This window comes from Anguilla rostrata, chromosome 1 (genome assembly GCF_018555375.3).
Source record: "Anguilla rostrata isolate EN2019 chromosome 1, ASM1855537v3, whole genome shotgun sequence".
NCBI classification, from domain to species: Eukaryota; Metazoa; Chordata; class Actinopteri; order Anguilliformes; family Anguillidae; genus Anguilla; species Anguilla rostrata.
This window is the reverse complement of record NC_057933.1, coordinates 68,656,901-68,673,584: the sequence shown is the minus strand read 5'-3', so window position 1 is coordinate 68,673,584 and position 16,684 is coordinate 68,656,901. Positions and strand designations below refer to the sequence as shown.

At 40.6% G+C, this 16,684-nt stretch overlaps 1 protein-coding gene across 4 annotated transcripts in view; it reads right to left on the bottom strand.

The window, feature by feature from the left end:
* npr1b (natriuretic peptide receptor 1b) overlaps positions 1-16,684 on the bottom strand; it is a 73,167-nt gene that overhangs the window by 15,064 nt on the left and 41,419 nt on the right. For 3 of the 4 annotated variants that reach the window (XM_064353148.1, XM_064353136.1, XM_064353125.1), the window contains 8 exons: positions 7,628-7,722; positions 6,507-6,642; positions 6,205-6,289; positions 5,676-5,796; positions 1,975-2,049; positions 1,673-1,750; positions 1,382-1,486; positions 101-172 (listed from right to left, as the gene is read on the bottom strand). In XM_064353148.1, coding sequence (XP_064209218.1) covers positions 101-172; positions 1,382-1,486; positions 1,673-1,750; positions 1,975-2,049; positions 5,676-5,796; positions 6,205-6,289; positions 6,507-6,642; positions 7,628-7,722 — 767 coding nt within the window. The remainder of the gene's footprint in view (positions 1-100; positions 173-1,381; positions 1,487-1,672; positions 1,751-1,974; positions 2,050-5,675; positions 5,797-6,204; positions 6,290-6,506; positions 6,643-7,627; positions 7,723-16,684) is intronic. The other variant, XM_064353159.1, reaches the window with a different exon arrangement.

Here is a 16,684-nt window from a genome sequence, read left to right as displayed (position 1 = left end):
AGGGGAATAATTTGTAGTTGCATGGAAGAATGTACAGCACAGGTGTAAAAACGTCAGAAACAAAGCCCAACACCCACAACCAAATAATGAGAAAACACACCTTCACAATATCATTGATGAGGGAATATCTGAACATCCAGTCCAATGTGATGCTCTCATTCTCCATAATATCCTGAATAAACACACACACACACGCACACGCACACATACATGCACACACACACACACACACAGAATCATCAGTACATAACTTTATATTTTCCCCACATTATAGCCCTGCTGTACGCCACAGACACACATCGTAATGCACTCATCAGACGCTGATGCCATGTTTTATTCAATATCCATAGCTCATGCTATATTCAGCACAGATATGAAATTACATTACGCAACGCGCAGATTTACGGTCTTAGGGGGCTCCCCAGCCGAGGCAGAACGCATGAATTACGCTCCGCCCCCGGTGTCTCCTAGTCTGCGAAGGACCGCGGCTTTGGCCTGTCCTCTCCACACTCTGACAGTTTGGTGCGTAAATCTGTCCTCCGCAAAAAACTTGGGAACAAGCTCTCCCAAAGCCTCCCGCTGTGTCCCCTGGTTCTTTAAAATGAAACAAGCGCGCTAATGAAATTCCTCCCTCGCGCTTCTAAACTACGGCGTCGTTCGGCTCATGTAGCCTCTCAGGAGAGCCCTGTTAGAGGCTCCAGCCTGCCCTCGCCGCTCTCGGACTCCTCCATCACCGAATGAGGTCAGGGCTCACCTTTCTGGGCACGAACCGAAAACACATTCCTTCCCTTCAAATCTCTGTGTCTCTATCCATTCCACAGTGCAGTAAATGGGCCCATTTTTGGCGTAATTGCTAAATGTTGATGTTCGGAGAGAACCGCGTGAAGAGACACCGCCACTGGGAAACAGCATGTGTCATTTGAGCAAGATCCCAGTCTAGTCAAAAGAATGAATCCCAAATGACATAAGTATCACTCTGCCATGCAGATCATAACATACATTTGTGAGAAACTATGCATTTCTTCCTCGTACAGCCTTCTTAACTATTCTCCTGTGCCTACATTAGGTTCCTCAGGAATTATGGCTAAAACATGTGCGCTCTATGGGAAAATTATGCTTTAAATATATAAGTATTCCTGATTTAAGTGTAACCTTAAAGTTGACCATGCAGAGCATGTAAAATATTAACAAACAGTACCTTTGATATCCCTTATCTGAAGCCCCCAAAATACTGATATCAAACCATATTCTGCCACAGACTGTAAAAAAAATGTAAATTCTGCCATGTGTACTGGCTGTGTACTGGCATCAGAATGTAGCCTGTAGATGTCTGAATGAGGGATTTGTGGTGGTCGCTATGGCTTTGAACAGGAAGAGGCACCTGCAGGCTGCCACGGGGGCAGTATTCGCTGATGATGCAGATATCTGGAGGGTCGATACAGGCACCGATGAAGCGAGTGAGATGGTCGTTCTGGACGTCCCGCATCTGGAGTCGAAGAAAGAGGGTTGAGCGGGGTTGAGCGGAGTGGAGGGGGGAGGGGGGTTGCAACGAGCGTTGGACAAAAGCAGATGTTGATCGCACGCTTGCACAACGTATGTGCTTTTCTACCCCGCAGAATCAATGGCAGCTCAGACAGTGCAGTGTTCAGACATCAAAGAGACACACACTCACATGCTTCAGCTCAAAGAGCACCATCCTGGTCAACTCAATCCGCTTCCTATTGACGTACTTAATGGCAACTATGTTCCCCTGAAAAGCAACAACAATTCAACCCATGAGTCATTTTACATTTTCTTCCAGCATGTTCTGCTGAATTCCAGTCACTCAGTTCGCTGCAGAAATTGTCCTCACGTAGACCACTACCGTTCCTTTAATCCTCCGACAGTGAAGGTCGCGGCTGTGCATGCAAACTGCCTCTACAATGTAACACGGTAAATTCTCTTGAAGCGAGGTGTGGATATTGAGTGGAGTACCTTGTAGTAGCCTGTCTTTGTGAATACCTGGAAGTTGCCGTCTGTTGTCAAGAGAGAGCCGTAATTGGAGCCTCTCTGTGGAGAGAAGGACAGAGAGACAAACAAACCTGAATGGCTGAGCAAAGACGCATGAGTGGGAAGCCTCTCCCTCTGTGACACTTAAAGTAGATACTTGACCACAGTCAACGCCTTCACACATGCCAAGTGGGCTCACAGGGTACAGGGTAGTCTGTAAGTATTTGGACAGCGAAACAATTTTTGTTGTTTTGGCTTTGCACTCCAGCACATTCGATTTGAAATGAAGCAATAACACTGAATACGAGGTTAACTTGCAGACTGAGAGTTTTGATATGAGTGTATTCACATCCATACTGTGTGATCCCAGTAGGAATTACTGCCCCTTTTATATATAGTTTGCCCATTTTTGGGGACCATAAATAGTTGGACAATTGGCAGATCAGCTGTTTCTTGGCTAGCATCATTAGTTCATGCACATGAAAGCTAACAAAAGGATTTGCTACACTGGTACAACTGAATCCAGTTTGCTCTGTAGACCGTCCTTTAGCAGTTTAATTGTCATTGAAGGGGGATATCACAGTGTACTGAAGAATGCCAAATAAATGTAATGTAATGTAATGTAATGTAAAAGAATGTTACACAGCTGCATGTAAAACAATCTTTAATCTACAGGGAAAAGAAATTCAAATATTTCCAGTTGAGTTGAATAATGTAACGGCAACCTGGGGTTCAGCTAAATCGCAGCTGCATATGCATAAAATTAATTTGTGGATTTGGACCTCAGGCTCTGAACACTGGTGTGTGGTAGGTCCAGCTATATTTCATAAGATTGTTCATACCTGTACTGAATTACAAATGCTACAGATGAGCCTGGATTAAACTGGATTAACTGTTGTCCTTAATGTTGTCGTACAAATGGCATGTTCAGTTTCTTCTTTTTCAACACAGTTGGGAATTGACAAGTTTGTTTTGGTTCGCTTTCAACTTGCCAAATTATGTTGGCAAAGTGTTGTGTTTCCAATGTAAGCACAAAGAGCGGGGATACAATTAACCAACTTAAGTAAGAGTGCAGCTCTGCATAAACAGACCATCTGCTTTCCATAACTTAAGACTTCTTCTACATTCCTACACAATCACAGGTTCTCCAACTACACTACTCTCTAGAGGATAATATATGTATGAGATGACTGTAGAGAATAACACCAGAATATAAAATTTTCCGTTTGAGTGAGAAAATAAATGTATGTGGATTGCACAAGCAAACAACCAGTACTAATGATGTAACTAACAATGTAAAAAGAAAACAGTCCTTTTTACAGATTCTGTAAAACACTAACTAACTAACACTAAAGCAGAATAGTGTTTTGCTCCACCACTAAATAAATACATTTTTCAAAGGATATTTTACTATGCATAAAACAAAATCAGCTCAACAACCAAACAATTGCAGTTTTTTTCCACACAAGGTAACAATTTCTTTCGATTTTGTTTTACTCTTTTCACGAGGCCGTTCAGTTGACAAAGTCCTTAAGCCACAATGGCGGTATCCTATCTCTGAATTTTGGCACACCTTTTCTCACATGAAAGAGAAGTTTAACTCACACTTTGTTTCCCTCTTTCAAACCCGATACTGTTGCTGTATGTTCGGTGTAAATCTTCACCATGTGTTGGTGAGCATGCACTCAAGTGAGCACGGAATCGATTGGTCACGGTTGATTTCCGGGGTAGTAAGACATCTAGTTTCATCCTCAGTCTGCGATTGAACAATGGTTCACTGGTTCACTAATAAAAAAGTAAGGTGCCAGCTCAGATGATACTGTTTTTTGTTTCAAGGCCAGCCATGTTCCAGCTGACAATGCAAAGCACACAGCTCTGGGCAGGCAGCACACTTTGTAGATAACTCATCTGTGGACGCTGCACACTCTTTCAGTGGAAAGGAGGGCCACTAATTCAGGTCCAGTGATAGGGTCTGAACTGTCACTGAAAGACAAGGGCAGGCGTGAAAGATAGGCCGCAGTTGCATTCTCAGATCCTGGGCAGTACAGCAGTTCGTAACTGGAACACAGCAGGCATGCTGACCATCTTGCTGTGCACTTCCCAGCCTGTCCCATTACTTTCGTTGCCCCTGTGGGACCGTTGTGGAGTGTGAAGCGGCAGCCCCACAGGCCGTCCACCATCATTCCACGGCCCGCACGCAGGTGAGTGCTCCCTCCGCTACGATAGCATGTTTACGCTCTCCCGCAGAAAGGGAGTGAGATGAAAATTCGACCGGAACTGGCAGAATTGATTTGTATCAACACAGCACTCTATGCCATAATCTGATGCATCGCAATCGCATGTCACCAGCATAGGTAAGGCGGGGTCAAAATGGCACCCATCTTGCCTATACTGAGTTGTTTGAGTCTCTCGGAGCTCTCCTGAGCTTTGCCAGTCCAGGTGAAAGCACCCTCAGCCCTGACCCTGGGTATAAAGCATAAATACCAGGATGCCAGACCTAAGAACGATCTGAACGTGGTAGGATCAGTTGAGGCAGGGGCATTGAGAATGGCCTGAATGTGACCATCACCTGGCAGCAGACCTTGGGGTTTAATGGTATGTCCAAGAAAGGGAAGGCTTTAGCAACTGAATTTGCATTTGTCTTGCGTTTATTCAGCTTGAGGCCTGCTCGCTGTAGTGCGGTTAGCGCAGCTTGTAAGTCACAGTCGTGCTCAGCAGCAGTTTTCCTGTAATGATCACATCATCTAAGCAGCTCTGGACACTTTGAAGATCATTTAACCGTGTTGGCATCAGTTTCTGAAAGAGCTGCACGTGCCAAGGCCAAGCCGTAGGGGACTTGGCAGAACTGGAACAATCCATTATGTGTAATAAAAGTGGTTATATCACAACTCTCCTCACGCAACTTCACTTGGTGATAGACAAGATCTATTGTTGAGAACACTGTTGCCCCTCGTAGCTCAGCAAACAGGTCTTCCATTCCAAATGTTGATGAAATCCATTAGATCATCATACAGAACAACGGAAACCTCAGAATGTTAGACTAACTGGTCAACAGGACAGGGTATGAATGCAGAAGAAGCACAAGCAACTATGCATTTTCAAGATTATTTTTTTACAGTACATATATTCCAACATTATCATTGTTGAAAAATTAAGCATTAAAGGGGGACCCAAAGTACTTAACCAGAGTACTATGCAGTTCACCTTGATACAAAAGACTGCCATAGACCTAGATTTTTTGTGGAGCTGAATGTGCCAAAAATTGACATTCGAGTAACTCAGCAGCAATGTCTCTTTCGAAATCACAAATATGTAAATAGAGTGTTCCTAACTGAACATTCTAATGCTGATGTAACAATCACGACTGGTAACTGAAAGCAATAGAGTTCTAAAACGCTGACTGGGAATTTTGAAAAAAATAAAAATGCCTAAAAACCTACTCTTGAAAGGAATAATTATGTGAAAAGAAGTTTAAATTGAGCTGGGTAGTGTAGTGACGAGGCTTAGGCCTGACCTTGAACCAGGGTCATACACGGGTGACCGTGTGCAGGAATGATTAAAGAGGGAATTACACAGCTCAGAGCAACTGCAACTATAATAAAGGAGCAACAGCAACGATAATAAAGGTCATAGTTCCCCACTTTTGTTTTCCTGCCTGGTGTGTGTAATGGCTTGCACAGACTCACCAGCGAGAGGGTGAGCTTGCTGCCAACACTGCGCAGCACCTTCTCCAGATTACTCATCTGAATGTCCTCCCATGATACCCTCCACAGCTGAGCAGCCAGCTCATTCTCCAGCTTCACCCTCCTGTGAGAGAGAGAGAGAGAGAGAGAGAGAGCGGTAAATGAACAGCAGGGAAAAGTCATATACCCAGCAATAAGAAAGATGAGTTTCTTGAGTTTTAAGAAATGTATCATAGTTTATTGTCTTTAAATTAACTACAAATGCATACAAATTTGTGTCGGTTCTTAAATCTTAATTTGTTACTTGAGTATTGGATCTTTAAACTAAAGTTGTTAAAATATCAATGTTATTTAACAGCATAAACACACACACACACACACACACACACACAAAGCTCAACAAAACCAAGCGAATTTTCATAATTTACCCGAGAGAGCGGGTGTGGGTTCAACAGTTTTAATAGAATCTAAATGATGCCTTTTGGATGCAGAAAGAACAAAAACAAACACTTGTTGGACAGGGCACACTGACCTGTATACGAATACAGTGATGGTGACGATAATGACCAAGACGAAGAACAAAACAATGAAGACCATCTGGTGCATTGTGATGGTCCCTGATGACAGAGAGAGAAAAAATAATTGTTAGTTCCCTTTGCTTTTGAGAAATGTTTGTAAGATGTGGACTTTGAAACAGACAAGTAAAGCTGCTTTGCTCTATTCGGATTTGCTCAGTAAAGGCAGCGAAACACCAAGGGTTAATAGCTGTAATACGGACAGTGGCACCAATTACAGATGCTGGCAACAGAAAAGGGAGACAGTGGGTCTACAGACGTGTTATGCAGGCCGGGTTGTCTCTCTTGAAGCCACAGAATGGCACATCACGGGGTACGGATCCCCCCGGCCACTGGATTTTCTTTCCTGGCACTGATACCATCTGCTTCTGGGAGCCGTTATAGACAGACACTATCTGACAGAAAAATGGGGGTTGGGGGGGGGGGGGAGGGATGGAGGAGGACAAACATTAGGACGGATACAGATCTGCCTGTATGAATGTTGGGAAGATAGGTAGTAAGTCCTGGGAGAAAGGACTAAGGAGTTCAAAGCTAGTGGAACTGCACCAAAGGCCAATTGACAAGGTACAGGTACAGTATCTGACTGAACAGAGGTTAACTGATCATTGAAACGGAAACACAACATAGCAAACAGACTAGACGCAAAATACACACCTGGTATTACAGAACAAAATCGAGCATGTGTAGCAACAGACCTCAAAGGAAGTGGGTCAGGATAAGGCAGCTATAGATATGCGTATGAGACAGGACAGTAATAATAACGAAAGTGGACCATCTCTCGAAAGGCAACGGCATAAAACGCATCCGTGCTCCTACAACACAATGTTCACTGGAGCGAATTAACAGCCTTCTCCCTGCACTGTGATTGCTGACCTTTCTATAACCAGTCAGGAGGCTTTCAACCGACTACATTCAACAACCCTGGAATGCATATCAGTTGCGCATTATATTGTAGACCTGAGACCAGTCATGTGGCTTTAACCTGGTCATGTGGGGACAATACCCTCTATAGGTGGCCATGAATGTAATTCATGATCGCACCCAGCCTTCCCAGCCCTGAGAAAAATAATAATTTTCCCAAAGTGGGGACATTGAATATTAATTCTGATATTAGCCTGCGAGGAGGCTGACATGGTTCTGAGGAACGTACATGCTCAAGTACAAGTCTTCAGGGTGTGTGTGTGTGTCTGTGTGTGTGTGTGTGAATGTGTGTGTGTTTGTGTGCGTGTGTGTGTGTTTATGTGTGTGTCTGTGTGTGTGTGTGAGAGAGAGAGAGAGAGAGAGAGAGAGAGAGAGAGAGAGATAATGTCCCTTTGAATTATCTGTTAATAGTGTATCAGTCAGTATTAGTCACACAATGTCAAGGGCACTGACAGGTACCTGGAAGACGCCGGTCTCATTGTTAGTCATGTCCCACAGGGCAAAATCTATCTCTCGATCGCCATTTTCATCTATTTGAACTGATCCTGTGACTCCTGAGGAGAGAAGGGACAGAGGAGAAGAAGAGAAATAAATAATCGCTACTGCATACAATAAGCCCTGTGCAATCTGCAGAGAAATTTGCCTTCAAAGCAAATTGCGGATAATTTTAATTTCACAATAACCTACAATAACTGTAATAAATTCACATTTTACGAAAAGAGTGCTTTTTTTACAGAAATACTTTCAAGCCTGATACAGAAATTTAAGTGTCATTATATAGTGTGCATTATAGTGTGCATGAAAGTTCAATTTTGGTCTCCCAAAAGCACCGTCATTTCTGAATGCAATTCTTTGGGAGGAGCCGTACATTATCCTGAGCAGCTGCGTGGGCAGTGTATGTTTTTATGACACACAGAGGACACTAGAGGCATGACATTTATAGCAGGGCAGGTTCATATCATGGGAAATAATATATGAGGGGGGGTACGGGTTGTTGGGGAAATATCACATCCTAGACAAAACAGGAGAAGACTTAAGGCTCAGGAAGACTTATGGCCCAGAATCTGGTAGATTAATCAAGATTTTGCTGGATTTTACCAGTGGCTTGAAGCTTTTACATAAAAAAAAAAAAAAAAAAGTGCCATATTGCTATATCCTAGCGTGACTCACAGGCAGCATATGAAGAATCATTAACCTTGTGAATTTTTAGGAAGGTGAATGGGAGGTGACATGAATATGATTTAATACCTAACACAGGATGACATATTAAATATGTAGCCATATAAATGCAGCACAGATCAACAGGTTGCATGACTCTGCCCTGCTTTCCAGGATCATGACAGCTAGTGCTCTGTGTTAATTACCCAGATAAGTGGAATAGGAGGAAGGAGGCCTTAGAGAGTATATAGCTTCCGTGAAAGTAAACACAACCCCACCTTGTGAATTCAATATATACCCATATTCACCCATTCTAAAATGACACAGTGACATATATGACACAGTACAACACAGTACTTTGAACTGTATTAGCTGTATTAGCATTTCCACTGGTGTGCCAGATTTCTTAGCCCTGTGTCTAATGCTTGTTCATAAAATCATGGCTTCCTGCTATTAGGCTACAGTCACAGCAGTTTGCCTCAAAATGCCACAGTGTATCTGACTCGGATTTACTGCCACAGAAGAAGCCAAACAGTTTAAGTGAAGTTAACAACTTCCAATTGCAAAATAAGAGTGATTTGAAATAACATTTTCACTGATTATTTTTCAATCTGGGTATATATTGAGTTCTGCTAAGAACAGTAGATGTGTCTTCTCTTGTTTTTATATGTAAAATGTTTCTTCTACTGGCTATACACCTTAGACTATATTTGTTATGTTATATTTCAAAAAAATGTATTCTACAAAGGGATGGTCAATAAAGAGCTAATGAAAATTTTACATCAGGAAGAAGAGTTCAACCTCAATTGATGATTGAGATGTATTTCCGCATTCACCTCAATGCTTTTGCATGGGTTCTCATATCTCCTACAGATTGTCGATGTTTTGATAGTTTGTCATATATGATGGCAAATAAATTTAAGAAATTGTTTAAAAAAGTAATCCGAAACGTCAATCTGTTTACGTAATCCTATATAATGCTTGTGAAAGATCTTTTTTCTGTGCCATGTGAAGTAAAGCCATTATTTTTGGTCCAGTATGGGGATGGGTCCCAAGTTCTCATATTGAATCTGGACATTAAGTGTCATGAATATGTCCTTGTGCTAAATTCATTAGATCAGCCGCAATCAAAGCCAAACTTGACTAAACCAAACCTGACCTCGAGTAATCTTCAAATTAACTTCAGGTCAGTTTGTCTCCCTTCAGAAACACTTGAGAAGTGTGTAGCTTGACAGGCTATACTGAACCCTGTAAACAGCTTTGAGACCTACCTCATGTTTCATGCCTCAGTAGTTCTACCTAAAGTGTCTAATACACTGATTTCAGTTTGTGCAGTATGTTCCAGAATTTCAGAAGTTAGAAAGTACAGCACTGAGCAAGGTTTGGTCTTGGGACCTCTTAACACTGTTCTTGTTGTTGCTTTAAACAAAGAGGTACATTTTCAGTGAAAACAGATGATAATTTACAGATGTATACCTTGAATTCTGTCTTTAAGGCATACAACATTGGGCAAAGTCCAATTTTCTATATGTCAAATGGATTACATACCCCATGGCCCTAAAAACCTTTGAAGCAGTACAGCAAACCTCATGCTCAACTTATATAGTTAATCAGTGACTCCAAAGCTGGCTATCACAGAACTTATGGCAACAACTGCAATGTATGACAAAACACTTTCAGAACTACATTGTTAACCTGAGAAATACTGTCAAAGGGAAAAAAATTATTTTTGTGAAAGCAAAACCAATATCAATTTGTTACATCTAAATGAGGCGGTTGCTATGCTTATAATGCTGCTATAAATGCTCCTCAACTTCTGTAAAAATACTCTTTGTTTGTACTCTTTTCCTGGCCAAAGAATAAATAAAATAAACCCACATCACGTCAATATTAGCATTCATCCATACTGAATTTCTCCAATGCATTCAGAGGGTAGTTGTATTTAACAAGACCCCTGTCTCATTAGATTCTTCTGTGAACGTGAGCATACAGTAATAACCTGGATAATGCTCTCCTGAAGTGCAACCATTTTCAGACTAACATAGAAAGGATGTGAATAGTTCCCTGAATATGCCCTCTGCTTCCAGCTTCTGTACTTTTGAAAGACAGAGCACCATGTAAGTATAAATGCACCTTTAATAGATTATAGATTTTGACACTGAAAAAACTTCAGGCAAAGAAAAGCATATTGGTAAAGTTGCCAGGACAAGCATTGCCTCGATCTGTTTTCTAAGTGCACCATGACAAACAACAGAAGTTGTAACAAACAACATAGAAATTAATACCCCGGTTGTGGGTAGAAATTATGACTAAAGCACCTGTGTTCTGCATGTTCTGTAGTTATGTATTGTATTTCGTTTTATTAATTTCTTAGTGATAAACAGTCATACACAGCAAAAATGTCCAGTGTTAATTCAACTCTAACAGACTAACAGACAGACAGACAGACAGCATAGACTGATTGCTATGCCCGCTGCATTTCCATTAAGTGAATATTTGCCTCACATATACACTTTATATGTAATTCTGCATACAACCTATCATGCCTGAATATCTGAAACACGTTGTAAGTATTCCTAATGTTCACACAAACAATCTCTCTGACAGCCAGAAATTCACAGCTTATTGTCATTCACAACATCTTGAACACTGTTTTTCCAAAACAGCCACCTGTTTCATTTCCAGGTGGCTAACGTCAGTTGCCATTAATTCCACTCACGTTGTTATTCGTTTTAAAAAATGCAAAATGCATGAAGCTTAAAATCTTGATCAGGGTATCATTATACAGTGTAAAATTACCCATACTAGCACTAGTCACAGCAGTAGATAGATCAATGCACAATGCAAGTAGTTTTGGTGCTAACAGCATATACTGTATAGATAAAAAATAAAGAAAAAAAGTCAAAGAAAGGAAGAACAAATCCATCGGCTGAAAATGCTGTTGAAACTTTGACAATTGATTTTCTTAGAGGACCATTCTGCATTGATGGACACAAAGTGTGACCCTAGTCAGGCAGTCCAGATGATTGTGAGCTTGCCTGAATAGCCACCCCACTCACTTTCACCTTCATGCAATCAACGTTCACACTCAAAATGTACATTCTGTGCGAGGGTGGTCATGCAGCAACAGACAGTGATGAATGGACAAAGAAAGCTGAAGGTACATTCCCCCAAGCCAGAAAAAAAGAGAACAAAATCATTATAAAACAGCTGACAAAAGAGCAGCATGGCCCCATTTAAAGACCTACTGATGAGATCAAATTACATGGTATTGGCAGGGGCCACTGTGAGCACATAATAAACTGAGGTAATTGACCATTTATTCACAGAGTCAGAAATGACTCCGATAAGGTGAATGATTAGGAGGGGCGTACAGCAAGAACAATTCAAATCAACAGTGAAAGAGAATGCTTGATCCGTCTTCCGACTGATTGTCAGCACTGGACATTTCACTTTAAAGCACCAAAAGACAGCAGAAGGCTAAATAATAAAGCCAACCAGCTGAAGCTCCGATTACATCTCGGACTTGAATATGCAGTCAGAATCGGAACAATGATGATGCTTACAAAATCAACCTCATTTGCGGTTGACGTCATTTTCTCCTAAAGGTAAGAACACTTTCCTGATGTCTGCGTTTCCATCGTTTCAAAATGAAATCTAAATACCGCCGAACAGCATTCATATCAATGAAATGATCAGTGAAATATGGTAAGGTGTTCACAGGCCTGAGGTACTGTAGAAGTGGGATGACTTTAGAAAGGCTTAGTTTTTGGGTCAGGGGCTTAGAACAACACCCTCCATTTGATGATACCTGTGGGACAGTGGTTGATTGCAGAGCCTGGGAAGGCTGTTCTGGCAGGGCAGAGGGAAACGGAAAGGGTGGCAGGATTTTATCCAGGGTGGGGGAGGATTACCATAACCAGTTGACCACAAGGTTTAGTTCCCAGGGCTAATTGAAGCCTCGATTCAGGGGAGAGGCCAGAGGATTCCCCCCCTGGGCACTGCTGGCATTTCTCCAACTATCTGTAATAGGCAAGGTCTGAGGTGCAGGCTTGCACAGCCAAATGAAGTGGTGCAAACCGTACAGAAAGGAGGTAAACAGAGGCATTTGGGTGACAGACTGCCTGAGTAGCTCAGTGCACCTTGTTCTTCTCTGATCTTCCGCTTGTGGCTGCTTAGAACATGAATGGCACATTCCGTGTCATGCCTAATGCTATTCAACCACAAACACATTTCACCGGCCTGCCTCCTTTCTGTATGGTTTGTACCTTTTTTATCACTTTCAAGCAGCATAATCCTCTCCCCAATTTTGATTGTAATTAAATGATAAAGACATACTACACATAAATTTTACTTTATTTTAAAATATTATAAAATAGCCACGCCAAAGCATATCTATGATACACTGGCAATCACTGTCTTTACACACTTTCACCAAATTTGTGCACCTTTACGTGTATTTGTTATTCTAAAATTAGTTCAGGATGTTTCTGGGTGTGGCTCTGTTTTCTGTGTGGGGAGGGGTGGGTGTGGCTGCAGAGCTAGCTAGTGAAGAAATCCAGGTATAGCGAAGCAAAAAGCCAACAGGGCTTTCACTAGGGTGGGAAATATTTAAACACAAAGTTCCAGTGATAAAACCACAATTACGTTTAACGCTCATAATGAAATTAATTAAGCTATAATCAAATGTGCCTTTTTACCGTCACTCACAGTCGCTCATTTCACGGTTCTACCATTACCTCTAGCTATCCAGCAGGCTACATTAGATGGGGTGACTTGCTCAGCATTTGCGGGTGGTGTTGAAGACAGAGGAGACTTTGATTGTTAACGCAGACTAAGAAATCCTGCATAGTAGCCCTTTAAGGCAGCAATGTTTTACTGGCCCATTAAAAATGCTCCTCTGAAAACTCTCACTGTGCATTGCATGTTGTTGTCACAATTCCCATGTAAAAATACAACAGAAATACAGTCATGTATTTTTAACTGAAACCGTTTGGTACATGGTTTATTTCCATGTATGTTTATGGTGCATGGGGGACTGTTGGGTGCTGCGGCCAGAAGGTTCACATGCATTATTACCCACCACAAAGAAAGAAAGAAAAAAACAGATCAGCTACAAAAATACATTCAAGAGCATGATCTCTGAGAGGGTGTTATTTCACAAAATGAAATCTTACAAAATGATTTTGACAAGGGTAAAAATAATAAAATGATTACTGACATTCTAAGTAATACAGTTTGACAGCATCCAATTTAATATCCACCACGGCATGTTATTAATTTGCTAAATTTACCATGACCCACATCGTTTCTTGATACCACTATTTTCCTGGGGTGAATCTCCAGATGTGCACTATATGGCCTGTGGGGTTTCTCGTAGGAAATTGTGCAAAGGTTCTGTCCGTAAATTTGGAGGTACAGCAGTGGAGCCAGCTGTTTTTGTTGTAATGAGTAGTCAATTAGATTAGTCTGACATGTTCAATTCTTACAGTATGACGTATGTAAAGTATATGGTACATATCTATTTAAACATCCAAACATAGCTTGCTGTGTTTTCTCATCAAAGGGAAGCTGCTGAGTTTAAGCCTGCACCCATTTCTGGAAATGTAGCAGGTGTGTTCCAATTCATGTGTTCTGTAATTGCCTGTGGATATAGGTGCCAGAGCTAGGGATTGGACAAAATGGTCTACCAGAACTACGTAAGACTACTTAACAACAGGTTTCTGACTTCTGAGAGATGCTATTTACTACCAGAGTCCGTACAAAGTATGACAACATACTTAGTGGTCCCTGATTTTAAAAAGAATTATGTGTCTTCTCATAAATTAATTACTTCTCTGTTTTTATGGGTAGTGCCTAGACCAACGAGGCAAATAAGGTATTAAAAATACTATACCTCAAAGTGTGATTGAAGAACATACATTTTTCCAGCATTATTCTTAAAGTTGATGAAATTCTGACATGAACAATAACTATAAGTACTATTAATGTAAATATTGAATAAATCAGTCAAACAATCAATTTCATAAATTGCTGATTCATACATTTAGCTAAATATCCAAAATACATCAAATAGTGCAGCTACATGATCAATCCATCCACCAAAGGGAGACATTAACTATGCCCCCTCAAAAAAAATGGAAGCACCTTTGCTTTGGGAGGTTTCTACATAAACATCTGTTAACTTTTATTATTGGGGAAAGGTACATAAACTTTGAATTAGTACAACTTTGCTCTTGTACTAATAGTGCTTTGTTAAAAGGACACAATTTCAAAGGCAAAATCAATATTTACTCATGGAAACATATGTGGCTAATAGTACTGACAACAACACTAGTCTACCTGAGGTAGAATGTAATTAATAACCAAGTTCAAAGCAGGTTTTTGAAGTTTGAGTGTGGCGCATTCTCCATTATAATCCCTTCTGGTAATTCCTTCTTGCTTGAATAAAATCAGACGTAATTTTAAAAAATCACAGACAATTGCTTTTTGCTTGAATGTAGGAAGTGGAGTGATGTCACTTCAGCGTCTCTTCTCTCAAAGCTGTAAGTTGCTGTAAATTATATCAGAACTTAATGCACAAGTAATAACTGTACCTTTCATCCATTTTTCTTGCTTAAATAATTGTCCAATTTTATTTCATTCACTATTGTGGCTTAAAAAGTACAGAAAGTACCCAGAACAGCAAACCCTTTGATGGACATGCATTCATCTAAGGTCATTAGCTCTCCATTTTATTCTGTTAATTACTTTGCAACATATTTTAATGGAAATATGTACAGTACAGTGGTCGCAGCCCTGCACAGATACAGAACTGCTATTAGGGGCATGTTTTTGTTGTTTCATTCTGTGAAAAGTATAATCATTATCTTCATCGCATTCAATTAAAAATATTACGATATTCAAAGAAAGTTTAGAGGCAACATCTGCAGTCTGCTCCAGTTGACAGCAATCAATCACAAAGCTAAACAGAGCTCTCATCTGAGATTTAAAATTTGACAGACAAACACGGTTTTATTATCACCTAGCCCTTATTTCCCATTGCACCATACAGTTAATTAATTTTGCCTGGGACCACAACGGCTAATCCCTGATGAATTTCCACACGGCAGTCTTCAGCAGAGCAAACTGCACAGTGCCACATATGGATTTTAAATGCCAATAAACACTAATTAGCATCAAACAACAACCAAACAATAAAAAGGTGGGCGCTGAATTAATTGCTGCCTAAGTGGCAGCTGTTGGCATGGGTTTCATAGGACAGTGATGAAACAGGCTCTCCAAAATTCACGGATGATGTTGCAATGAAGGAAACATCAACTGGATGTTTTTTTATAGACCAGTGGTTCTCAAACACAGTCCTGCGGACCCCTGTGTATTCTGGTTTTTTGTTACAGCCAATGTCTCGCTCAATTACAGTTGTTGAACATATGTGTTTAAGTTCGATCATCATTTTTTTTTCCTAATCGTATGAACACAATTCACGTTTGGTGGATTCTCATTTGCTTTGTCTTTGAATTCTTTATTATAGAACCTAATGGTTCGCTTCAGTGGCCAGGTTTCCACACTTTCACCAGTGAGGCGTCTATTGATAGTTAGTTAAAAAAAAAAGTTAAAAGTTAAAAACATTATTTTCCTATTTTCCTGTTATTGTTTACAATATACACTATGCAATGCAGTGAGTATTTGGACAGGTACACAATTTTTATTGTTTTGGCTCTGAACTTCAGCACATTGTATTTGAAATGGAATAATGAACATGGTATTAGTGTGCAGATTGCCAACTTTATTTTGAGGGCATTTATATCCATATTAGGGGATGCATGCAGAAATTATAGCCCTTTTTATACCTAGTCCTCCCATAAATAATTGGAGAGTTGGCTGCTCAGATGTTTCTTGGCCAGCTGTGTGTCTTTGCATCATTGGTTCATGCACAAGAAAGCTAACAAAATGTTGAGAGTTGATTCTAGGTGTGGAATTTGCATTTGGAGTCTGTTGCCTCTAAATACACTCAAATTAAAGCTGACAACCTGCACTTTAACTTCATATTCATTGTTTTATCAAATCCAAAGTGCTAGAGTATATAGAGCCAAAACAACAATAATTGCATATCTGTCCAAATACTTAAACACTGCCTTTTATTCTTTGTGGCATACATAACTATTTCTGACATAATGTGGCTCAAGAGTGTAAATAATCCCTCAAAACATGAAAGGCATAATTAAGAAAAATGAACTGGTTGTTAAAATTTTGGGACTGCAAATGTGCCTGGAAATGAAGACCAGCATACACAGGGGTGGTCCAGGGACAAGTTTGTGGACCACTGGTACAGAGCAGTATGCCTGAGAAAAGGCAAGA